General features: G+C 45.4%; 1 protein-coding gene across 1 annotated transcript in view; it reads left to right on the forward strand.

The window, feature by feature from the left end:
• Positions 1-25,614, forward strand: part of dlgap2a (discs, large homolog-associated protein 2a) — a gene marked incomplete at both ends in the record, with an annotated part of 410,496 nt that extends 384,882 nt beyond the window's left edge. The window contains 2 exon segments of the mRNA XM_084311128.1: positions 14,195-14,347; positions 25,408-25,614. Coding sequence (XP_084167254.1) covers positions 14,195-14,347; positions 25,408-25,614 — 360 coding nt within the window.
• Between the last annotated feature and the right edge of the window lie 668 nt (positions 25,615-26,282).

Below are 26,282 nucleotides of genomic sequence, written 5' to 3' on the forward strand. Positions count from 1 at the left end.
GATGGGTTAGTGTCCTGTGGAAGGGTTAGGGTTAGTGTCCTGTGGATGGGTTAGTGTCCTGTGGAAGGGTTAGTGTTAGTGTCCTGTGGATGGGTTAGGGTTAGTGTCCTGTGGATGGGTTAGGGTTAGTGACCTGTGGATGGGTTAGTGTCCTGTGGATGGGTTAGTGACCTGTGGATGGGTTAGTGACCTGTGGATGGGTTAGTGACCTGTGGATGGGTTAGTGTCCTGTGGATGGGTTAGTGTCCTGTGGATGGGTTAGTGTCCTGTGGATGGGTTAGTGTCCTGTGGATGGTGTTCAATCCCAGTTATTAAGCCTTGTACAAGACTACTGAACAGCTCTCCGTTTAAAGGGTCCGCGCCGGGAAGCTGGGGGTCTTACTACCTACCAGCTCTTCCCGGTGTGTCTAAGCTGCTGGGCGCAGAGATTCGTCCGACTTCTCACTGTCTCCGTCTCCTGGTCTTTCCCCTTTGCACCCTCGGCGTCTCTCGATAAATAGCCAGTGGATCGAGAGGTCCCAGAGGACACCAGAATTAAACGTTAGTGTCCTGTGGAAGGGTTAGGGTTAGTGTCCTGTGGAAGGGTTAGTGTTAGTGTCCTGTGGAAGGGTTAGGGTTAGTGTCCTGTGGATGGGTTAGTGTTAGTGTCCTGTGGATGGGTTAGGGTTAGTGTCCTGTGGATGGGTTAGTGTCCTGTGGATGGGTTAGTGTCCTGTGGATGGGTTAGGGTTAGTGTCCTGTGGATGGGTTAGTGACCTGTGGATGGGTTAGTGTCCTGTGGATGGGTTAGTGACCTGTGGATGGGTTAGGGTTAGTGACCTGTGGATGGGTTGGGGTTAGTATCCTGTGGATGGGTTAGTGTTAGTGTCATGTGGATGGGTTAGTGTTAGTGACCTGTGGATGGGTTAGGGTTAGTGCCCTGTGGATGGGTTAGTGTTAGTGTCCTGTGGATGGGTTAGTGTTAGTGACCTGTGGATGGGTTAGGGTTAGTGACCTGTGGATGGGTTAGGGTTAGTGACCTGTGGATGGGTTAGTGTCCTGTGGAAGGGTTAGGGTTAGTGTCCTGTGGATGGGTTAGGGTTAGTGTCCTGTGGATGGGTTAGGGTTAGTGTCCTGTGGATGGGTTAGGGTTAGTGACCTGTGGATGGGTTAGTGTCCTGTGGATGGGTTAGTGACCTGTGGATGGGTTAGTGACTTGTGGATGGGTTAGTGACCTGTGGATGGGTTAGTGTCCTGTGGATGGGTTAGTGACCTGTGGATGGGTTAGTGTCCTGTGGATGGGTTAGTGTCCTGTGGATGGGTTAGTGTCCTGTGGATGGGTTAGTGACCTGTGGATGGGTTAGTGTCCTGTGGATGGGTTAGTGACCTGTGGATGGGTTAGTGTCCTGTGGATGGGTTAGTGTCCTGTGGATGGGTTAGTGTCCTGTGGATGGTGTTCAATCCCAGTTATTAAGCCTTGTACAAGACTACTGAACAGCTCTCTGTTTAAAGGGTCCGCGCCGGGAAGCTGGGGGTCTTACTACCTACCAGCTCTTCCCGGTGTGTCTAAGCTGCTGGGCGCAGAGATTCGTCCGACTTCTCACTGTCTCCGTCTCCTGGTCTTTCCCCATTGCACCCTCGGCGTCTCTCGATAAATAGCCAGTGGATCGAGAGGTCCCAGAGGACACCAGAATTAAACGACAGCTCTCTGCTTATGATTGATTATGATGGTGTGGGTGTCGGAAAGGTAGTGACCACATGTATACTTATGCGGTCGGGGAAATGTTCACTTGTTTAAGAGTAACCTTTGAGAACCTGTCTTCATGCACGCTATACCTTACACAATTACTTCACCAGCAAGAACCCCCTTCAATGGGTAAAAAGAGTGGAGTTCCACAAAGTCTCTTTTTATTTCAATTATTTTTATTATTATAAAAGCAAAGATTTTATTTTATTCAAGCTTTTATTTTGTTTGCATAGATGGGTAAAAAGCCACAGTTCAGGTCGATAAGAGAATAGAACTCGAATCAAAGTAGAAAAACATTCAATGAGTCTAGGACTCTAAGACATGGTAGAATAAAGAATCAAAATAAAAAGATAAATCGAATTTTTGTTATAATGTAACAGTGAGCTTCCCTGAACTGAGAATGTAGTAATTCTGGAGGTCCCAAGCTAGAGAGTTTGAAAGAAGTGATCCATCTTCCCCTTACCTCTGCTTTGGTCCTGCTCGGATAAATTCTCTACCACGGGGCCAGCTCCCAGTACAAGGAACCCGCACCGTGCGATATTTATCTTGGGTTTGAGCAGGGAGAGCGATGGACCAGAGGTCTAATCTGCCGTTCGCACAACAGCCGGAGACTTCCGAGGGACTCTTAAATCTGGAATATGTTCCAGCGCTAACGCTCCTCGGTTTCAATCAAACCCAGAGCGAGAGAGCTAGCGACACATTCAACTGTGATTTACAGCTCCCTTTGACCAGATGGAGCCTGGTATACTCACTTAGGTCTTAGGTCACTGCTGGATTTGAATCCCTTCGAAAATCTCCGGACAATTGCAAAGAATTGGCTCCTCTGGATCCTCATCTGGTTTGAATCAAAAGGTTAGTCTTACCTTGAGAGCCGTCCTCAGCGCTCTGCTTGTTCTCTGTACAACTGCCCTTTTTATATGGGCTCGCGTTTCTGTCCTCTGTGGTCCATCCCCTTTGCTCAGTGTAACCCTTTCTTCGCCAGCCTCTCACTCAGACCTCCTATCCTCTGTCGAGGTTACTACAGTTTGTCTTCCCCATACAGGGTCATGACTTCCCCTATTCACAGCTCCGTTCTGAGTCACTACATACCCAGTTCTCATGTCTCATCTCAAAAATACAGTATCACTGGTATAAACGATACAGTTCTGTAATCATAAATCATGTTTCTGTTATACTGATTGCAAGACATCGTATACTGATTTCAAAACATTATAATCATCTTTACATTGTATGCTGAATAATAATAAATTTCTTTAATCAGTCATACATGATTGGTTATAATTAATTTGCGGTTATAATCACTCGTTGTCGCCCTCTGGAGGTTGCTTCGTATTTTGCAGTTTCTTCTTGGCCCCTTGTATCTCTCAGTACCAGTTCTCCCAATTATCGTCCTTGTGGTCAGGGGCATGTATTTCCAGTATGTCTGGGCTATCTGCTAGATCTGGTCGACCATCTCCCATCATCGCTTCATAGCTGGCTAGGAATATCTCCAGCGGCTCATCCATCCCTGGTATTTCAAGGACTGGTGGTGCTGGGGGTGGTGCTGGGATCGTTCTGATCCACTCCACCACTGCTTCTCCTTGGACCCTCTCCATCTCTGTTAACCCGTCTGCCATCTCCCTTATCATGCACTCCAGTGCCGTCTCCTCGGGTGGTTCAGCGCAGAGGGGTGTAGGGACTGTTTTATACCATCCCAAAACCGCATCCCATTTCCTCTCGGGGAGTGGGGGGGCTAGGACGTGGGCTTTGTTGCTGGTGTGACTAGGACGTGGGCCTTGTTGCTGGTTTGGAGAGGGATAGGTCACCTCCTAGACCACTCCCATCCTTCACCACTTCCCCCATCTCTGGATCCTCTATTAGCCCTCCTTCAGCAGGGCTATTGTTAGGAGCTGGTGGCAGGGCGTAGGCTGGCAGGGGGGGGGAGTAGTCGTCCCTCTCTATGGCTCCTCTAGCCCCTGGCTGTCTCCTGGGGTCAGCAAGGTGACGTTCCCTCTCTGGCATGCTGCCTGATGACTCGGACGGCTGGTGCCTCCTTCCTTTCGGTGAGGCCTTCTGCGGGTCCCGCCAGTTCACTCGGGTCTTGGTCTTCTGGTACCTAGTTTCACTAACCTCTTGTTGTTCCTCCAAGGATTTGGAGTTGATGTAGGTCTCGTGCCAGTCCATCTGGGACCCTGGGGATTCCGGGCTATCGATGCTTCTGTACCAATCTAGTGTCCCCGGCTGAGGGGGGCTTTGGTTTGGACGGCGCTGCGCCCCCACACCTCCCTCCGCCGGTTCCTCCCGGTACCTCATTCTCTTAGTGTCCAGGCCACAGGGAACTGTACCTGTGGGACTTATGGGGATTATACCTGTAGGATATGCTCTCTTACCCATTGCCTCTTTGGTTGGGTATAGATCTAGAGGCGAGATCCATTTTACCCTAACAGGGAAGGTTGGGATTCTCGAATCCTGAGGCTCCTCGACAATGGGTTAGGGTTAGTGTCCTGTGGATGGGTTAGGGTTAGTGTCCTGTGGACAGGTTAGTGTTAGTAACCTGTGGATGGGTTAGTGTCCTGTGGATGGGTTAGCGTTAGTGACCTGTGGATGGGTTAGGGATAGTGTCCTGTGGACGGGTTAGTGTCCTGTGGATGGGTTAGTGACCTGTGGATGGGTTGGGGTTAGTGACCTGTGGATGGGTTAGGGTTAGTGTCCTGTGGATGGGTTAGTGTTAGTGACCTGTGGATGGGTTAGGGTTAGTGACCTGTGGATGGGTTAGTGTCCTGTGGATGGGTTAGTGTTAGTGACCTGTGGATGGGTTAGGGTTAGTGACCTGTGGATGGGTTAGTGTTAGTGACCTGTGGATGGGTTGGGGTTAGTGTCCTGTGGATGGGTTAGTGTTAGTGACCTGTGGATGGGTTGGGGTTAGTGTCCTGTGGATGGGTTAGTGTTAGTGACCTGTGGATGGGTTAGGGTTAGTGACCTGTGGATGGGTTAGTGTTAGTGACCTGTGGATGGGTTGGGGTTAGTGTCCTGTGGATGGGTTAGTGTTAGTGTCCTGTGGATGGGTTGGGGTTAGTGTCCTGTGGATGGGTTGGGGTTAGTGTCCTGTGGATGGGTTGGGGTTAGTGTCCTGTGGATGGGTTAGTGTCCTGTGGATGGGTTAGTGTTAGTGTCCTGTGGATGGGTTAGGGTTAGTGCCCTGTGGATGGGTTAGTGTCCTGTGGATGGGTTAGGGTTAGTGACCTGTGGATGGGTTAGGGTTAGTGTCCTGTGGATGGGTTAGGGTTAGTGTCCTGTGGATGGGTTGGGGTTAGTGTCCTGTGGATGGGTTAGGGTTAGTGCCCTGTGGATGGGTTAGTGTCCTGTGGATGGGTTAGGGTTAGTGACCTGTGGAAGGGTTAGGGTTAGTGACCTGTGGATGGGTTAGTGACCTGTGGATGGGTTAGTGTCCTGTGGATGGGTTAGTGACCTGTGGATGGGTTAGTGACCTGTGGATGGGTTAGTGTCCTGTGGATGGGTTAGTGTCCTGTGGATGGGTTAGTGACCTGTGGATGGGTTAGTGACCTGTGGATGGGTTAGTGTCCTGTGGATGGGTTAGTGACCTGTGGATGGGTTAGTGTCCTGTGGATGGGTTAGTGTCCTGTGGATGGGTTAGGGTTAGTGTCCTGTGGATGGTGTTCAATCCCAGTTATTAAGCCTTGTACAAGACTACTGAACAGCTCTCCGTTTAAAGGGTCCGCGCCGGGAAGCTGGGGGTCTTACTACCTACCAGCTCTTCCCGGTGTGTCTAAGCTGCTGGGCGCAGAGATTCGTCCGACTTCTCACTGTCTCCGTCTCCTGGTCTTTCCCCTTTGCACCCTCGGCGTCTCTCGATAAATAGCCAGTGGATCGAGAGGTCCCCGAGGACACCAGAATTAAACGTTAGTGTCCTGTGGAAGGGTTAGTGACCTGTGGATGGGTTAGGGTTAGTGTCCTGTGGATGGGTTAGTGACCTGTGGATGGGTTAGGGTTAGTGACCTGTGGATGGGTTGGGGTTAGTGACCTGTGGATGGGTTGGGGTTAGTATCCTGTGGATGGGTTAGGGTTAGTGACCTGTGGATGGGTTGGGGTTAGTGACCTGTGGATGGGTTAGGGTTAGTGACCTGTGGATGGGTTAGTGTCCTGTGGATGGGTAAGGGTTAGTGACCTGTGGATGGGTTAGGGTTAGTGACCTGTGGATGGGTTGGGGTTAGTGACCTGTGGATGGGTTAGGGTTAGTGACCTGTGGATGGGTTAGTGTCCTGTGGATGGGTAAGGGTTAGTGACCTGTGGATGGGTTGGGGTTAGTGACCTGTGGATGGGTTAGGGTTAGTGACCTATGGATGGGTTAGTGTCCTGTGGATGGGTAAGGGTTAGTGTCCTGTGGATGGGTTAGTGTCCTGTGGATGGTGTTCAATCCCAGTTATTAAGCCTTGTACAAGACTACTGAACAGCTCTCTGTTTAAAGGGTCCGCGCCGGGAAGCTGGGGGTCTTACTACCTACCAGCTCTTCCCGGTGTGTCTAAGCTGCTGGGCGCAGAGATTCGTCCGACTTCTCACTGTCTCCGTCTCCTGGTCTTTCCCCTTTGCACCCTCGGCGTCTCTCGATAAATAGCCAGTGGATTGAGAGGTCCCAGAGGACACCAGAATTAAACGACAGCTCTCTGCTTATGATTGATTATGATGGTGTGGGTGTCGGAAAGGTAGTGACCACATGTATACTTATGCGGTCGGGGAAATGTTCACTTGTTTAAGAGTAACCTTTGAGAACCTGTCTTCATGCACGCTATACCTTACACAATTACTTCACCAGCAAGAACCCCCTTCAATGGGTAAAAAGAGTGGAGTTCCACAAAGTCTCTTTTTATTTCAATTATTTTTATTATTATAAAAGCAAAGATTTTATTTTATTCAAGCTTTTATTTTGTTTGCATAGATGGGTAAAAAGCCACAGTTCAGGTCGATAAGAGAATAGAACTCGAATCAAAGTAGAAAAACATTCAATGAGTCTAGGACTCTAAGACATGGTAGAATAAAGAATCAAAATAAAAAGATAAATCGAAAATTTTAGTTATAATGTAACAGTGAGCTTCCCTGAACTGAGAATGTAGTAATTCTGGAGGTCCCAAGCTAGAGAGTTTGAAAGAAGTGATCCATCTTCCCCTTACCTCTGCTTTGGTCCTGCTCGGATAAATTCTCTACCACGGGGCCAGCTCCCAGTACAAGGAACCCGCACCGTGCGATATTTATCTTGGGTTTGAGCAGGGAGAGCGATGGACCAGAGGTCTAATCTGCCGTTCGCACAACAGCCGGAGACTTCCGAGGGACTCTTAAATCTGGAATATGTTCCAGCGCTAACGCTCCTCGGTTTCAATCAAACCCAGAGCGAGAGAGCTAGCGACACATTCAACTGTGATTTACAGCTCCCTTTGACCAGATGGAGCCTGGTATACTCACTTAGGTCTTAGGTCACTGCTGGATTTGAATCCCTTCGAAAATCTCCGGACAATTGCAAAGAATTGGCTCCTCTGGATCCTCATCTGGTTTGAATCAAAAGGTTAGTCTTACCTTGAGAGCCGTCCTCAGCGCTCTGCTTGTTCTCTGTACAACTGCCCTTTTTATATGGGCTCGCGTTTCTGTCCTCTGTGGTCCATCCCCTTTGCTCAGTGTAACCCTTTCTTTGCCAGCCTCTCACTCAGACCTCCTATCCTCTGTCGAGGTTACTACAGTTCGTCTTCCCCATACAGGGTCATGACTTCCCCTATTCACAGCTCCGTTCTGAGTCACTACATACCCAGTTCTCATGTCTCATCTCAAAAATACAGTATCACTGGTATAAACGATACAGTTCTGTAATCATAAATCATGTTTCTGTTATACTGATTGCAAGACATCGTATACTGATTTCAAAACATTATAATCATCTTTACATTGTATGCTGAATAATAATAAATTTCTTTAATCAGTCATACATGATTGGTTATAATTAATTTGCGGTTATAATCACTCGTTGTCGCCCCCTGGAGGTTGCTTCGTATTTTGCAGTTTCTTCTTGGCCCCTTGTATCTCTCAGTACCAGTTCTCCCAATTATCGTCGTTGTGGTCAGGGGCATGTATTTCCAGTATGTCTGGGCTATCTGCTAGATCTGGGAGACCATCTCCCATCATCGCTTCATAGCTGGCTAGGAATATCTCCAGCGGCTCATCCATCCCTGGTATTTCAAGGACTGGTGGTGCTGGGGGTGGTGCTGGGATCGTTCTGATCCACTCCACCACTGCTTCTCCTTGGACCCTCTCCATCTCTGTTAACCCTTCTGCCATCTCCCTTATCATGCACTCCAGTGCCGTCTCCTCGGGTGGTTCAGCGCAGAGGGGTGTAGGGACTGTTTTATACCATCCCAAAACCGCATCCCATTTCCTCTCGGGGAGTGGGGGGGCTAGGACGTGGGCTTTGTTGCTGGTGTGACTAGGACGGTGGGCCTTGTTGCTGGTTTGGAGAGGGATAGGTCACCTCCTAGACCACTCCCATCCTTCACCACTTCCCCCATCTCTGGATCCTCTATTAGCCCTCCTTCAGCAGGGCTATTGTTAGGAGCTGGTGGCAGGGCGTAGGCTGGCAGGGGGGGGGAGTAGTCGTCCCTCTCTATGGCTCCTCTAGCCCCTGGCTGTCTCCTGGGGTCAGCAAGGTGACGTTCCCTCTCTGGCGTGCTGCCTGATGACTCGGACGGCTGGTGCCTCCTTCCTTTCGGTGAGGCCTTCTGCGGGTCCCGCCAGTTCACTCGGGTCTTGGTCTTCTGGTACCTAGTTTCACTAACCTCTAATTGTTCCTCCAGGGATTTGGAGTTGATGTAGGTCTCGTGCCAGTCCATCTGGGACCCTGGGGATTCCGGGCTATCGATGCTTCTGTACCAATCTAGTGTCCCCGGCTGAGGGGGGCTTTGGTTTGGACGGCGCTGCGCCCCCACACCTCCCTCCGCCGGTTCCTCCCGGTACCTCATCCTCTTAGTGTCCAGGCCACAGGGAACTGTACCTGTGGGACTTATGGGGATTATACCTGTAGGATATGCTCTCTTACCCATTGCCTCTTTGGTTAGGTATAGATCTAGAGGCGAGATCCATTTTACCCTAACAGGGAAGGTTGGGATTCTCGAATCCTGAGGCTCCTCGACAATGGGTTAGGGTTAGTGTGCTGTGGATGGGTTAGGGTTAGTGTCCTGTGGACAGGTTAGTGTTAGTGACCTGTGGATGGGTTAGTGTCCTGTGGATGGGTTAGCGTTAGTGACCTGTGGATGGGTTAGGGATAGTGTCCTGTGGACGGGTTAGTGTCCTGTGGATGGGTTATCGCTCTTTGTGTTGTATCACAGTATTTACCTTAAAGGAAAAGTCCAACATTTTGGGAAATTAGCTTATTTGCCATCTACCCTGGAGTTAGACAAGAAGATACATACCTTTTTTCTTCTCTGTGCATGCAGTAGGAGTAGGAAGATGCGCACCGTTAGCCTAGCTTAGCGTCAGTCACTGGAAGTAGGTTCCTCCATTAGCCTAGTTCCCAACGTCTTCCTACTCCTACTGCATGCACAGAGAACAAAAAGGTATGCATCTTGTCTAACTCCAGGGTAGATGGCAAATAAGCTAATTTCCCAAAATGTTGGAGTGTTCCTTTAAATGTGAGCCTTTCATTACCTGTCCTTGGAGCAGGTTGGTACATATATATACACAGGGGTTAAGTGCTCTGTGGAAATAATATTGGCATTGGTTAGTACCTGGGAATCAAACCAGCAACCCTTCGATTACCGGGTGGCCTCAAGAACCAACCTACAGTACCACTCCACGAGTAATATCTCAAGTAGGCTCACATGACATTCCATGATAAACGCCACAGTCCTGTTGTCCCCGAGTAATTTAGATGACTAGGATGACAATCTCAGCTTGGAGGTTTGGTTGGTCAGACACAGTGGTCAGTGATCAGACACAGTGTTCAGACACAGGTTGGTCAGACACAGTGGTCAGTGGTCACTTACAAAGAGATGGTCACTGGAGGACAATACTGTACCTCTTCTTTCACTCATCCCTACAATTTGTCCACTGTCGGATTGTTCAGTACTAGGCATGTAACTCATAGGATCCCCTTTCGCTTCAGCCTCTTTGCAGACTTTCTCGTCAATCTCACACTATGATCGGTGGAAAACTGATTGATTGTCATACTTTGTTACAAATGCATTCAATGTGACTCTCAAAGTAATAACACAGATAACAGCAGTGAGCCGCCTCGACGAGAAGCATTTCAATCATCGTGGCCAGCGGGAACAATATTGCATGCTTGCATTTAAGGTAACATTTTATCAGTCAAAAACAGCTAGAAAATAGAAAATTCTGGACATTTAGAATTGCAGCCTCCCGTAGGTGCTCTTTGAGGGCGGTTTTGAAGGAGGGTAGGGATACCAATTTCCTCTGTGTGCATTCAGTAGAAGGCTATCCGTCTGCAAGCTAGCCTAGCTTAGCACAAATGAATGGAAGCGGATATGGACACTAGCCTAGTTTAAAACTCCGGGAGAGGGGAGAGGTGTTTTTGGCCAACAACTAGGCTAGCTGGTCCATCCACTTCCATTCATTTGTTTTACGTTTTTTGTTTTTGTTTATTTATTTTTTACCCAGGGACAGTGCACATTAACACATTCGGGGCCATTCGATTTCCCCATCTAGATAGCACGGCCAGGTTTTCATTACATAGTTTCACTGTGCGTCACGTTGTTTGTAGAGCTAAATCTATATTTTATATTATAGCTATGGATACAATACCATGGTCATTTGACAGTAACTATCTTCTGTTCAAGATGCAAAAAAGAATAAATTGAATGAATGAATACGTTCACGCGTTATCCCGTGGTGAATATGAGTATAATTTCGGAATGATCCGGGCTAATTCCTGGGAGGCTGGCTATAGGGCGCAACGTGAATTATACTAAAACCATTGGCGTTTCATCCCTGGACACGCTATTATTTTCAAATCAAATGCATATGATAGGTATTATGTTTCATCATGAATGCATGAAAGGGGGGGGGGGTCGTTTCTGATTAATTGATTGCCAATAACGGCATTCGTTATTACCACAACACACGCCGATCAGGGGGATGGGTATGAAAACCATGCACGATCAAGCTGAAATTGACGTCAGATTGTCCTTACCTGTGGTCGGTGGTATTCCAAAAATAATATTCCAATTATTTAATCGCCATCTGGTCCATCCTATGCCCATCTGGTCCACGACATAACCCACCACAACATATGGATCGGGGGTCCCGAAAACGATTCAATGCGATCAAGTGAAGCCCTAGGTTTCCTATTACTAGAAAAGAGCGCCCGGAGACATTTGAGTGTAGCACCCGGTCTGGAACAGGGTTTACTGCACTCTCGATACTGCCTACTAGCAGGATCTGGCCGGTACTGCACCTTCAGAGTCCCAGTATGCCTTTTAATGGCAACATACAGGTCCATGACATTGAATAGGGAAGGAAAAACGATTCAAAAACGTATATATACGCTGGCGCCCAATAACGTGTATACGTGAATGCCCCAGAAAGTGTAAATAAACATCTTCAGTTTCCACATCAATGTAAATGTGCCAGATTTTTGCTAATTAGCTAGTTTCCATCTGTAGTCCCTGCCTACCATGCATGTCTTTATGGTGTGGGAGGAAACTGGAGTACCCAGAGGAGAACATGTAAACTCCACACAGAAAGGCCCGCTCCTGGGGTTCGAACCCAGGACCTTCTTGCTGTGAGGCAACAGTGCTAACCACTGTGCCACCGTGCCGCTAGCTTGTAGCCAGATAGCTTTCTACTGAAGGCACAGAGAGGAATTTGGTATCTATCTTCTTGTCTGACTCTGGAGAAGACGGTAAGCGCATGTCCCACAATAATAAAGTGTGTTCCTTTAAAGTGCTCCCAGTTATACTGTAGGCCTATATTGATATTTCAATCATATCTTGGCACCAAATCTTGCGAACAGTGTCTGAGGGGCGCTGTTCAAATGACTATAACACCTACAGTATCTGCATCACTGCAGTACATGACAGATATCGTCCATTCCTTTTGCATAATTCAATACACTGGTGTCTCCTGAAACAGACCGCCTCTGATGTCATGCTTCTATGCCATCTTTGTAGCATATAATCTATGTTGTCTACCGCCAGACCACCTCCACCTCTTTCTACGTTGTTGTGTCAGACCTCGGGCTCAGAAGACAAATGAGCTGTGTGTGTGTGTGTGTGTGTGTGTGTGTGTGTGTGTGTGTGTGTGTGTGTGTGTGTGTGTGTGTGTGTGTGTGTGTGTGTGTGTGTGTGTGTGTGTGTGTGTGTGTGTGTGTGTGTGTGTGTGTGTGTGTGTGTGTGTGTGTGTGTGTGTGTGTGTGTGCGTGCGTGCGTGCGTGCGTGCGTGCGTGTGTTTGTGAGATTATGTGCAAAATAAATCGGCCTTGTTTTTTGGGGAGGTACCCCTTTAAATCTTATGTTTCCCAGAACCAAGCAGAACTTAAGTAAGCGTAAGCTACAATAGTTCTTCTGATAACACAGAGTGAAAACTCACTATGGACTTCTCCTAGGCAACACTGTTGGGCAGTGCAAGCCTATTCCCCACAGGTACCCCAGGTGTTACTCTACCATAACTCTAAAGGGGTCCCCACACGGCGAGCGATTTTAGCCAGGCGACCGATTTTTTTAGCAAGCCGACCGACAGAATTGTATCGCCTCCATTGTTATGAATGAGAGAACACACACGGCAGGGGATTTTGAAGCGACGGTCGGCAAGCTATTTCTGTCGCCTCGCTAAATATCGCCTCAATCCTATTTTTTGAGGCGACGGCACACGGACAATGAGGAAATAACATGACTTCTACAGTAGAAGTATTGCAGAAGTTCTACTGGTGTATCATTTGTACACCTTTAATGTATCAATACATTCATTGATCAATAACCTACGTATTATTACCATGCTACTTATGTTCATTATTATTAACGGGAACAATTTAAATAAATAACGTTAGTTTGAGAAGCTATAGTGGCCGCTTGTCATTAACTAATAAATTAACAATGCGCCACGATGCACCTACTAGTGTTTTAATACTCGGGTAACAAAAGAAGTTGTGGATGTTGATAGAGTTTAATGTCCAGGCTGCAGCTGATGTAGTTTGTAAGGTTTATTGTCCAAAGAAAATTATGGTTGAGAACAAAACAGTTTGCGTCTTCCGTGAAAAAAACATTCTCTTTCAGCAGCTGCATAACAATACTTGTCCAATCGGTGGTAATGAACGTATCGTAGCGATCAGGCATGCAGTAATGTCAGGAAGAATGAGGAGAGGTTGTATTCGTATATGGTGGTTTAATTCCAGCTCAATATGGGTTTTACAGGTTAATACTCCCTCGTAACGCACAACACAGCTACCTGCTATTAAATACGCTCGCTTCACAACAACATAACGGGTCCGCCCTCCTATATCTCCCGGGGGGAAGCAAATAACCACACCCCCAGCTAGACAGAGCGACGGTCGCCCCTGGTGTGGAGGGGCAAGCGATTGTCTTTGAGCAACAGGCGATCGCATCGCCAGGCGACGTCGGTCGCCCTCCGTGTGCAGACCACTTAAGAGGCGACCTCTGTGCTACCTTTACCAGACTTTATATGCAGGTCTCTCTACACCCTGCAGTCTGAAACTCCCCCGCAGGTCTGTGTTATTGCTTTGCCCTCCAGTCGTCCAATAAAGTGGGGAAAGCCATGCAGAAAGGGGGACCCATATGTTAGATATTACCTCCCGACTCGGAGGTGCGACCATAAACAAAGCGCCACACAACAGGCCATACCTCACGTTCCAGTATTAGGATGGAGCCTCGTAAAGACCTCCCACAGATCTCAGCAGGGTCACTGGCTGCAACGCTGGAGCTCTCCTTCACTGCGGTCTTCAGAAGGAGAGAAGGAGAACGCTTAAACCTCATGAGCTCTGCACCGAAATGAGCAATAACTGACGAAATTAGGATGGGGTAGCAATGCATTATAGTTATATATATATTTATATATATATATATATTATATATATTACATATATGCAATATATATATATATTATAATGGATTGTACAATTTTCTTTTTGATGTTGCTCATTTCAAAGTTTATTGATGCACTTCTGATGAGTTATGATCAGGCCCTCTAGTGGATTTATGGTGAGGTGCAATAAGCAGGGTTATTAGGAAACCTGTCATATAAATGAGTGCGAGTGTGTGTGTGTGTGTGTGTGTGTGTGTGTGTGTGTGTGTGTGTGTGTGTGTGTGTGTGTGTGTGTGTGTGTGTGTGTGTGTGTGTGTGTGTGTGTGTGTGTGTGTTCCGTGTGTTGTAATTGTAAATGTTCATTAGCTGTATCATTGCTCTCCATAATGATGTGTAACTCGGGCACTGAGCCGGCCGCCTCTGTGCCGTCTCTCCCAGGACCCCAGCGCCATGCCGCGGCCCACCTCTCAGGACCTGGCCGGGTTCTGGGACCTGCTGCAGCTCTCCGTCGATGACGTCACCCTGAAGTTTGACCAGCTACAGCAGATCAAGAACAACGACTGGAGGCCCGTCGACAGCCCAGAGAAGAAGGTGGGTGATGTCAGCGTGAATAAACATCCGTTACGGAGCACACAGGCAGGACGCACTGTAAATAATAATAATGTGATCATTTTCAGCTGTAAATAATAATAATAATAATAATAATAATAATAATAATAATAATAATAATAATAATAATAATAATAATAATAATAATAATAATACAAATCTTGTATTGAGTGTAAATATAGTTTAACTTGTTTCAGTACAGTTGATCTCCAACCTCGCCCTCTTTTCTTGTTCCTCCTATCACAACTTCAAGTTAAGTGAGATTGCCTCACAATCAAGTTCAACTTAATACAAATCCTTCTGTTTAATCATCTTCCCGTGGTTCATTTGCTTAGATTTTTTGTACACATGATCTCAATAAGGTGGTGAATGAGCTCAGTGAGCATTTTTCAGATTTTTTTTTCAATTTTTGATCATCATCATCAAAATCATAAATCATAATTAATCATAATTAATTTATTCATTACAATTTACTCAGCCTAGTAACAGACACAATATTTCTGACACTGGAAATACATACCCACAGGTCCCTATATGTTGCTAACCAAGAACATGCAAACCGACCTTGCAGAAGTGGAGCAATCTTCCATTTACTTAGGCATGTACCTTTAGGCGAAAACAGTCTACAGATTAACAGGTTAAGTGAGATTGCCTCACAATCAAGTTCAAGTTAAGTTAAGATTGCCTCACTACTACACTGGCTGATTCTTTAAGTCAGAAGTTAGATTTTAGAACTCTGTATAAGATTGAGTTACTGGTGAAGATGGAGATGTATTTGCGGTGAGAGGACTCTGTCACCACACTTGCACAGTAATTACAAAAAAATTACAAATGTCTTCACATTTCATACCACTGAGACACTACATAATTCATGCTGCTCATTTCACAGTTTCAATCAACCAACTTTATTAGGTCAATTATTAGCCATGTGTCGTTTGTGATGTCATCCACCAGTGTTCTCCAATAACAGGAGAGGGTTGTTTAAACACTGAGCTAATGGATTCCTACCGGTGATAATTCACTGTAGCATTATAGGAAACGGACATCGCCCTTGAAATGTCGACTTCCCGTGCACAAGCTTTGTCAGAATAGATTATACCTTGCCAGGAGGATGGAGGAAAAATAATTTGTTTCAAAACACTCAGTGAAGCATTACATTTGTGTTCAGAGAAAGGGCATTGTGTCTTAATTAAAGCTGACGTGTGACGGGTGAATGTGTCCAGTTCTAAGTAGAGTCTATTGTGGTGTCTGCATAGATGTGATGAAGAGAGATTGTTGGAGGAAAAATGTGTTTTGTTTAGTTTTTTGTTTTCAGGGTACTAATGCACTGTTGCCACTTAAAGGGGAACTTCAATTTAATAATGCATACATGTTATTCCTACAGTCTAAAGGCCTAATGATAGTTTCCGCGTCTGCGGGTGCGCGTGGATATGCGTGACATAAATCTTGTACATTTTGTCACTGCTCTCGTCAGTGCGGAAGTCCGCACGGATTTTGTGACCGCACGGATACCCCCATGGATACCATGTGGATATGCCAACTGCGCATGTGCACGGACTGTGAGCCTATGTGTGGATCCATAGATATAAACACTAGATGGCTCAAGGCGGAGTCTCCCGTGTAGTTCACCAGTGGCCATCTTGCTTGAATGGACTACTGCTCTTTTTTTTTGCTTCTTTTTTTATCCTCTCTTTCTCCGATTTTTCTCTGTTTTCTCCCCATCCCAATTTTAGTCGTTGTGCCAATTCCCCCCCTCCCCTACCTAGTTGTTGTGCGCATGTTCTCCTACTGGTCGGTACAAGGGAACCCTGAAGTCATCCGCACGCTTCCTCCGACACGCGCGGCGACAGGCAGTGACTCTTTTTTCACCTGGCAGCGAGGACTCTCATTGGTGAAGTGTAACGCGTGGGAGGTCACGCTGCCTTCATCAAGTCCTGCCTCCGCTGAGCAAGCGCCCAGACCTGACCTGTAGGCGTCGCTGTCCACAACGCCAGATTCCCACCCATGACTTGCCCTCCCCCTAACCCAGCCAAACGGGTTAGTATAGCGATTAGCCCAAGTCTCAAGCAATGCTGACTCTGGGAGTCGAGACCGCAGCCTCTTGCATTGGTGATGAGCGCAATCTCCGCTACGCCACCTGATCGCCATTGGACTACTGCTTTAAGGTGATGATCTGCACAAACAAAAATACTATTAACTCGCTGAAACCTTGACAGATTTACAAACGGTTTTGTTTATTACAAACGTTATTAACGTGTAGGGATGGGAATTGATAGGATTGTATCGATACGATTCCATTATCGATACTGCTTATCAATACGATTCTTTATCGATTCCCTTATCGATACCTGGTAACTTGTGTTGGGTGAAAAAAAAAAGTACATACAGGTTTATTAGTGTAACTTACTTTTATTTCTTAAATAATCTATAAATAAACAACTGTCCCTGTCTGTGCTTGGTACACCGCTTTTGTTTTGAGGACCTTCTCCTTTATCTTGCCTTCCTTGATGTAATGCAGTGTTACTGTGAAAAAAGCTTGTCCATCCATCAGCCGTGATGGCTGTCTTCGTTACATCCTTTAGCTCCAAAATCAAATTGCCCTTCTCAACGTTATACCATGCAGGGATCAGGCGGTTGGTTAAACTCTCTCTGGATGGGGGGTTATATTTGGGGTTGAGAGCCTTTGTCATCTCCCTACAGAACATTGTGGGAATGCAACAGAACTAAGCTGGTAGAATAACAACATGCAACTTGACATTTCTGATTGTCCTTTTATTGTTGAGCCCCCCATGTCAGAAAAATACAAAAACTGTACTTTTTTTTAACTACACACTTACTGTAAATAAAATAATTTGTTTTTGAGATTCTCTTAAACTAATTGAATCTATTGAACAGGTCGTTGTTGCAAAAGAGAATTCGTTATCAATAACTTACCTACCTGCAGGCACGTGCACACATAGAGGCCAAGGGGTGCCTGAGCACCTGCCTTTTTGAGCCTCATCAAAAAAGTGCCCTTTTTGAAAAAAAATTAAATAATTTTTTTTTTTTTTATCCTTAAGCAAATGGACTGCCCTTCCAACTGAAAAATTTCAGGATATAATCAAAATATTAGGTAAAGAGAGAGAGATGCCCCATATTCCATTGCAGTTTGCACGGCCTCCTCAGCGTGCCTCTCCGCGGACCTATATATTTTATGCATAGCGTGGGTGGTGATGATGATGATGATAGAAACCGCTGTTGAATGCTGGTATTTCACTCATTGAGGGACACGAAGAAGTCAAGTCCGATGGGATTTGGGAATCTCAAATACAAATCGGGATTGGAATAAAAAATGCATTTATATTAAACAATACAGAATATACAGCACTTCTTGGGGTCTGTAGGGTAAGCACTTATTCCCTCCCCCCTGAACATTTATGGAGATGTATGGGCCTTTTAAGTCAGTGATAAAAGCGTCTTTCAAGGATAAGTGAGCTCCTGCACTGATTATTATAGTTCAATATTCAATATTTGATCACCATAACCCCCCAAAAAGCATAAAAAGGGGGCCCCTTAAAAATGGCGCTCGCGCGCTACGCGCGCTCGGTTAATATATACACACAAGTGTAGTGCCCTTTTCAGCCTTTGAGCACCTGCCCCTCTAAAGTCCTGTGCACGTCCCTGCCTACCTGTATAAATAAACGTTAAAAGTAAAAACAACTAACACATGAGTTGCCTGCCTAAATTAAATTAAATTAGAAACTCTTCACGGATCAACTCAGGCCTCACAGCGTGTGTGCTACAGCATCACCCGAACATATTCACAATTGACTTGTTGTCTCAAAAACGTAGGCAAACAGCCACAGATACACACACACACACGGAGGCTGACATGACATAACAAGTAACATCTAAGAAAGCAATTCATCTACCGAAATTCTGATGCTTCTACCGTGGAATAAGGGTGCAAACCTTTCACCACAAATGTTGTGACAGCCCGGTGTAACTCGTTCACTTTTTCTTGCGTGAGTTTACCCCGCTGTGCCAAAGTGAAAGGGGTTTCCTGAGGTTCGCGAGAACCACTGGCCGCACTAGATTAGATACACTCTGATTGTCATCATCTGAAATCGGAGAATATTTATACAGTGATGATGATGATGAAAGCATTCGTTTTTCATTTAGGTTTTGTTTGCATGCATGGCGCTAACGTTATTATAATAATAATGCATTGTACCTTCGGTAACGGAGGTAAATGCAGCAGCAGCAGCACTCGTCCGCAGGACATCAAAAACACGACATTCTTCCAGCACGTTAAGGGCATGCCGTGTTGATAAATGCTTTAGCATGTTACTTGTATTTCCCCCCTTATGTGAAATGGTCATTTTGCAAATGCTGCAACTTGCGCTGTTTTCATCTACTTTGGTAAAGTGAAGCCATGCTTTGGAACGTCTTTTTCTTGCAGCCATGATCGCTCCGTTCCAAAACAAACTTGCGTGCGGCGTTACGTCATACGTGACGTCGGACGGAAACACGTGGTATCAATAAGGGAATCGGAAGTCAAGGGAGTCACGCGATTCCAGGCATCGGACAATTAGGAACCGTCTCGATTCCCATCCCTATTAACGTGTCTATGATTTTTGGAAGATTTTCTTTTATTAAAAAAAATTCTTTTCATATGAAAGTCCATTATTAATATGCAGTATGGAGATACAGGTATCGAGCCCAGCTCTCTGCGTTGCTTCCGGCTTGGCCGGCCGTCGTACTAACACAATTGGCAGTGTTAGAGGGTGGGAAAGCCGGTGGGTGGGTCCTGGTCGTTGTAAACAGCGACTCCTTTTTATTTTTATCCACTTTTTCTCCCATTTTCTATATTTTCTCCCATCCCAATTTCGTATCATCCAATTCAACCCTCCCCTGTCACGAACGCTGTTTCTTGCCTCCCACAAGCCGGCTGCAATGTGGACTAAGTCATACATAGCACAAGTCCCCTCCGGTACTTGAGGTAACAGCAGTCACATCTTTTCACCTGCGCAGCTCGATCTCTCAGTGGCGAGGAGTAACGCGTGGGAGGCTCACGCTGCCCCCGACACTTCCTGATTCTACTGCGCAGGCGCACCAACCGACCTGTAGGAGTCGCTGTCCACAACGCCCGATCCCCACCCATCAGTTTCCCACCCCCTAATACGGCCAATATGTATTAGTATGAACGACCAGCTAAACTGAAAACAATGTGGAGCGCTGGGCTCGAACAGGCGAGCCCAGCGTCTCCGCATTCGTGGCGAGCGCCTTGCCCACTACGCCACGTAGCCGCCCTTGTAAACAGCGACTCCTACAGTTCGGTTGGGGCGCCTGCTCAGCGAGGAGTGGATCTAAGGGGGGTAGTGTGATCCTTCCACACGTTACACCCTCTCAGTGAGAGTCCGCGCTGCCAGGTGAAAATAAGCGGTTGATTGGCTACACATGTGTCGGAGGAAGCATGTGATAGCCTCCACTCTCCCAGACCGACTGTAGGGGCTAGGTGCGCAGCGACCAGGAAGGGGATTGGGAATTGGCATAACGACTATAACATTGGGATGGGAGAAAAACGGAGGAAAGAGGATGGGGAAAAAGATCCAAAAAAATTAAAAAAATAAAAAGTATGCAGTATGATAACTACATCTCTGATGTTTTTAACAAACCAAACAGTTGAAAATTTTGCAAGCTATGGTTATTTCAATAGTACATGCACTATAGACATTCATGTTATGAGTGGGCGTGCTTCACCCACGCAAGATGGCCGCCATGTGGCAACGTCAGTCTCCGTTGGCCAGCAGCGCGGGTGAGTCATCTAGTGATATATATCTATGTGTGGATCACTGGCCTGGAGTGTGATCCTAGTGCGCATGTGTGGATCACATATGCTTACAGACACCAAAAATCTACTATAAACAGCCGTGTCTGCAGCCGTGTGCGTGTATGTGTCAGTTTTCGAGTATATCAGCGCCTTTACGCAGTCCAAAACATATGAGTGAACACAAACAAGTCTCTCCCTATTCCCTAATCCACAAACTAGAATGCTAAACCTCAGATCTGTGACAATGAATTGGGTAAAATGGTAAAGGTGACACTGAGAGTATTCAGGTACATTTTCTCTTTCAGAACCAAGAACACTACTATGAAATAAAGCTAATTTGGGCATAAAAACTAAAATAGTGGGACCACAAAATCAGTTCACATTCATCGTCTATGGAACAGCTCCATACTTTATACCTGATGACGTCATCACAGGTTTGATTCTTACTTCCCTGGTTTCAGCTCATATTCACACATTTTGATTGAACTGTCCTTGGCCATGGAAATAACATATTGGAATTCTTCATTTGGGTGGCGTTTCTCTTTAAATCCTTCAGTCCTTCGGTTATGTGTTTCCAGATGACAATCCGAAGACAATGATATATTGAGCTACTAAAATATCCAAAGGTTATTCAGATTCAGATTCAGACAACTTTATTCGTGCAATTCATATTGTATCTTTGCACGAGTAACAAAAACATCTGAACGACAACACAGCAAGAACAATATTCCATGCTATACACAGTCCAGTAAAAGTAAAAACAGACAACTAGGTGTGCAGGCTACTTGAAATGACTAAAAATGTCTAAAAGTCTGATAACTGAGGGGACAAAATATTTAGCCTAACGGTTGGTCCTACTCAACGGAACGTCATAACGGCGGCCAGAAGGCAACAGCGAAAACCGCTGGGACAGAGCATGGAGAGGTTGATTACTGATGCTTGTCCCCTCCTTGACCACCTGGTCCACCCAGAGAGAACATAGGTCTCACTGTTTGGCTCTAATTATTTTGCAGCACACTCTAACAATATTCTGTAGGCTGTTCTTATCTTTAATAGATAGACCACTGAACCAACAGATAAAAGAAAAAGTTAAAAGGATTTCAATAAAAGAACCATAGAAAGTGCTCAGGATCTTCTCACTAACATTAAAAGAGTTCAGCTTTCTCAACAAGTAGATCCTCTGCTGACCTTTTTTAGGGTATTATAGTGTGCATTCTAGTGTGCTTCCTGTGCATTCATGGTTGAAGGAGGAATCTGTAATTGACATATCTCAAAGCCTGCCCTCTCTTATTGATCCTCAAATCCAGCAACATTTGGGATTAGAGGACCAAGAAAAGTGAGCAGTCTGGTGTTGTATTCCCTCCCCAAGTGATATGGATTGGCGATACAACTGAAAGCAACGTTGAATGTTGAAAAAAAATTCTAAGCATAGTGACTTTAAATGTCTTCCTCTGAATTAAATTCAAACCTTTATTCATTCTCGAAAAGGACAATTGAGGTCACGCTCATTTTCAATGTCGTCGAAACTTACAGACATTTCAATGCATACATTTTTTATAATATAATAATAATAAATAATAAAAACTCTATCTATATAGCACCCTTACCTGGACCGCAGCCCAAAGTGCCCCACCACAACAAGTAGCACAAAATGAAAATAGGGATCAAATCTGCATACAAACAGTCAACAGAATAAAAACTATGTATAAAAAACATAAGAATAGGTATAAAAAACAATAAAAGTAGTGCAACGTAGAACGTGCAGACATAAGAATAGGCATAAAATAAGTCCAATAAATACAGTGTTGCTCGAAGGCATGTGAACACCCCCAGAACAGCCAGTCCCCAAACACCCCACACATCAATCCCCACCACATTCCCATCCAAGACACACCCCCTGAATGAAGGTGAATGAATACCTAGTGATGATGTCACTACCCAACATTTCCTTCAATTGAAACGGGTCCATTTACTGTAAATAAACATTTCCTGGCAGATGAAATCAATGTGTTTGGCAGTACAATGATACTTTATGTAATTTTTTGCCTGGTGGTCCATTATTATTATTATTTTTTAAATCACTCCATTTCTCCATCGACATAGCGGTTCTTCATGACACTTAACACAGGTTCAGCGCCAGAGGTCGCTGTGAGGAAATGGCCGTGTGTGCCAGCGCTTTGTTCAATGGGGATACATGCCGGTGTTTGCAGTAAAACTATATTAAATATTATAGCTATGGATCTAATAATATAGTCGATTGTCATTGAGTTTCTTCCAAACTGCGTTTTACTGCATTTCACTATAAATCGCGCCATTCCTCACCTGGATCAATAATCAATCTAAAATCAACACTAGATTATCGGTATTATGTTTCATCATGCATGCATGAAAGGGTGGGGGGGGGGGGGTTCTATGCTTCGATCGTCACCAATAGAATACGTTACACAGTACATTACAGACACATGCTCCGATCGCGAGGAAGGAATTATCGGATCAACGCAAGATTGATAACATATAGCCCTTACCTTGTCTATGATGTACTGCAAAAAGAATATTCCAATTATCTGATCGCCATTCCAAGTACTGATTGCGATCGTGTTTCCAATGTAATCCAGCATTGAACATGAACAGGGGGGGCTGACCCTCGTCAATGCATCCGTTATAACCGCTTGCCCTGCCCGAGTAGTTAGACCCCACCCGCACACCGCAGCTCGGCCCAGACACCAAGCCACATCGTTTCAAATGGAGTGCAATAGCGGCCGCAAGACCTTAGACGGCGGTATTGGACGTTTGCTATCTCAGAGCCATTCCCAATGATAACATCAGGCTGGATGGATGAATTATGAATGGAAATAGCGAATAAAAGAAATAACGAACAAAACCAGACTTTTCTCGGGTTTGGCGCTCAAGTGATGGCGAGTTAACCCGACTTATGTCGGGTCTGGCGTCCATTGTGTTAAAGGAACACGCCAACTTTTGGGGAAATTTGCTTATTTGCCATCTTCCCTGGAGTTAGACAAGCAGATACATACCCCTTTCTTCTCTGTGCATGCATTTTCTATTTTATTCTTTTTTTTTGCACCATTTCAGCAAAACAGTAAAAAATCGAAACATTGACCATGACAGAAAGTGTATATAAAGGTGCTGAGTAGAGGCAAGAGACCCAGATGGGCCTATACTGGGCCTCAAGTCATTAAATCATCAGATTAAAAAAACACAAAAACAAAAGTAAATTGAAATAATTTTTTTTTCATAATATTAAGATAATAATAAGATAATAATAATAATAACAATAATAATAATCAAAGTAATAATAATAATAATAATAATAATAATAATAATAATAATAATAATAATAATAATAATAATAATAATAATAACAACAAAAACAACAACATTAATAATTAGTCTAAACAAATTAACATGAAACTGTATGAGATTGAAGCTATTCATTTAACAATATATTTAAGCTTGGATTTGAGTGATGATAGATGAGCAATTTTTTTTATTATGGAGGGTTTTGAATTCCAAATTGTAGGACCTCTAAATCTTAATACTATGTAGGCTTAGGGGTTAGCCTAGCTTAGCGTCATTCACTGGAAGTAGGTGTGCCAGTGTAGCCTAGTTCCCAACAGTCACAAAATACACTCCAAATACAACTCCAAAACTTTCCTGTAAACAGGTTGTGACTGAAAATATATAATAATTAGACGTTTTCGTTTTCTAAGCAGATATATATACTCGGAATTCTTTTTTGCCGAACCACTGCTGCCTGGGCGCAGTGATATCATCACCTCAAAAGCCCTGTTGTTTTTAGAAAAACAGGCATGCACAGAGAAGAAAAGGGTATGCATCTGCTTGTCTAACTCCAGGGTAGACGGCAAATAAGCAAATTTCCCAAAAAGTTGGCGTGTTCCTTTAAGAAATGCTGTCTCTCGGCTGCTATGTGGTGCAGTGGGCAAGGCGCTCACCACAAATACTGGAGACTGGGCTCGAACAGGTTCGCCTCCCTGTTCGAGCCCAGCGCTCCACATTGCTTTCAGTTTAGCTGGTCGTCCGCACTAATACACATTGGCAGTATTAGGGGGAGGGAAACTGATGGGTGGGGATCGGGCGTTGTGGACAGCGACTGCTACAGGTCGGTTGGTGCGCCTGCGCAGTAGAATCAGGAAGCGACGGGGGCGGGGCCCCTCCAAAGCCCAGACCCCTGACGCTGAAAGATCGAGCCGCGCAGGTGGAAAGATGTGACTGCTGTTACCTCGAGTATCGGAGGGGACTCGTGCTATGTATGACTTAGTCCACATTGCAGCCGGCTTGTGGGAGGCAAGAAACAGCGTTCGAGACAGGGGAGGGTTGAATTGGATGATACGAAAATTGGGATGGGAGAAAAAATTGAAAAATGGGAGAAAAAGTGGATAAAAAAAAAAGAAATGCCGTCTCTCTCTCTCACTCCACAGCCTCCACCTGCATCAATCTATTTCATCGTCTAGATATGTTCTCTACGTGCCACGCTGGCTTGAAGTCTCCAGTGTCAGGATCACATCATCTGAGGATGTGGCAGCTCAGGCTCAGGCTCAGCTCAGCATGGTCCCATGAGGGGGGGGTTGTTATTGCGCTCTGAGCCATATCTGTTGCAGGCTTGAAATGTGTCATTCTTCATATCCCTCCTAGATACACATAGTTTGGCACCGTAGATGTAATACTATAGCCCCCCCCAGTTGCCAGCTCACAGCTGTAATACCATCCCCTATTGTACCGGGAATTAAACCAGCTTTTGGTTACTCATCATCACCAGCCTGTCTTCCTCTCGGCCATCCTGCCACTAATAGTATGTCCACCATGGAGGGTCGCAGCAGTAGAGGTTGAGATGTAGTGAGTCTCTATAGACGGTTTCAAAGACAATAACTAGATCCTAAAAGGACCCACATTTATTTCCTGTTGCGATGTTTGCTAATGCAATAGTTGCCTGGAAACACATTCTGTCCTAACAGAATTCCAGTGAAACTGTCTATAGTCTGTCTGTAGTTTCCACCGCCATCTTAGAATGATTTAACCAGCATTGTGTAATCATCTCTCTCTCTCTCTCTCTCTCTCTCTCTCTCTCTCTCTCTCTCCCTCTCTCTCTCTCCCTCTCTCTCTCTCTCTCTCTCTCTCTCTCTCTCTCTCTCTCTCTCTCTCTCTCTCTCTCTCTCTCTCTCTCTCTCTCTCTCTCTCTCTCTCTCTTTCAAAGCTACCAGCTCCCGTACCAAAGAAGACCGCGAGACAGAAGAGCTTAGTGATGCGGGAGAGATCTCTGGACCTCCCGGACAGACAGCGGCAGGAGGCGCGCCGGAGGCTCATGCTGGCCAAGCGGGCGGCCTCCTTCCGGCAGAACTCGGTCTCGGAGCGAGCGGACAGCATCGAGATCTACATCCCAGAGGCTCAGACTAGACTTTGAGAAGACAGGGACACTCCCATACTCTCTCCATACGTTCAAAACGACTTTAACTGGCCTTTTTCTAAAAAAGAAAGAGAAAAAACGACCCTCTCTACTTCTATCCATCCACTGTCCACTCTCTCTCGATCGTCATCTCCCGTGTCCATCTACAATCACTCAGTAGGACGCACCCAACCTCTACAACCATTTGCCAAAATAAGCATTAGTAGACATATATCATTGACGTCGGTTGATTGGGCTTTTCCTTGGGTTGCTGAGGATCAAGATGCCCAACCTAAAGAAAAGCTCTCATCCTGGAAGGGTATGTCTGTATTTTTTCAGCACTTTTTTTTTTTTTTTGCAAAGTGCAGCTTTGGAAAAACCTACCAGCAACCAGGTATTTGAACTAAAGAGATAAAATCGGAGAAATTGTACTTAGTTTGGGTTGTTGCAAGAAAAGAAAAAAAAGAAAAAGAAAAAACTTGTTCAAACTGAATAATCCTACTGTGTTTTTCAATATTTTAAAGGTGAGCTGTTGATTGAGATTCTCTTGGAACTGCTATTTTCTGTTTCAAAACTATTCTTTGGGGGGAAACGGCAATCATGAGCCAAACAATCACAAAATTGTCGGGAGTTCCAAAACGTTGAAAAGTGCCAATGTTTGAAATACCTCAGCTATGTGCATGTGG

This window comes from Notolepis coatsorum, assembly GCF_963971535.1.
Source record: "Notolepis coatsorum genome assembly, chromosome: 3".
Lineage (NCBI taxonomy): Eukaryota > Metazoa > Chordata > Actinopteri > Aulopiformes > Paralepididae > Notolepis > Notolepis coatsorum.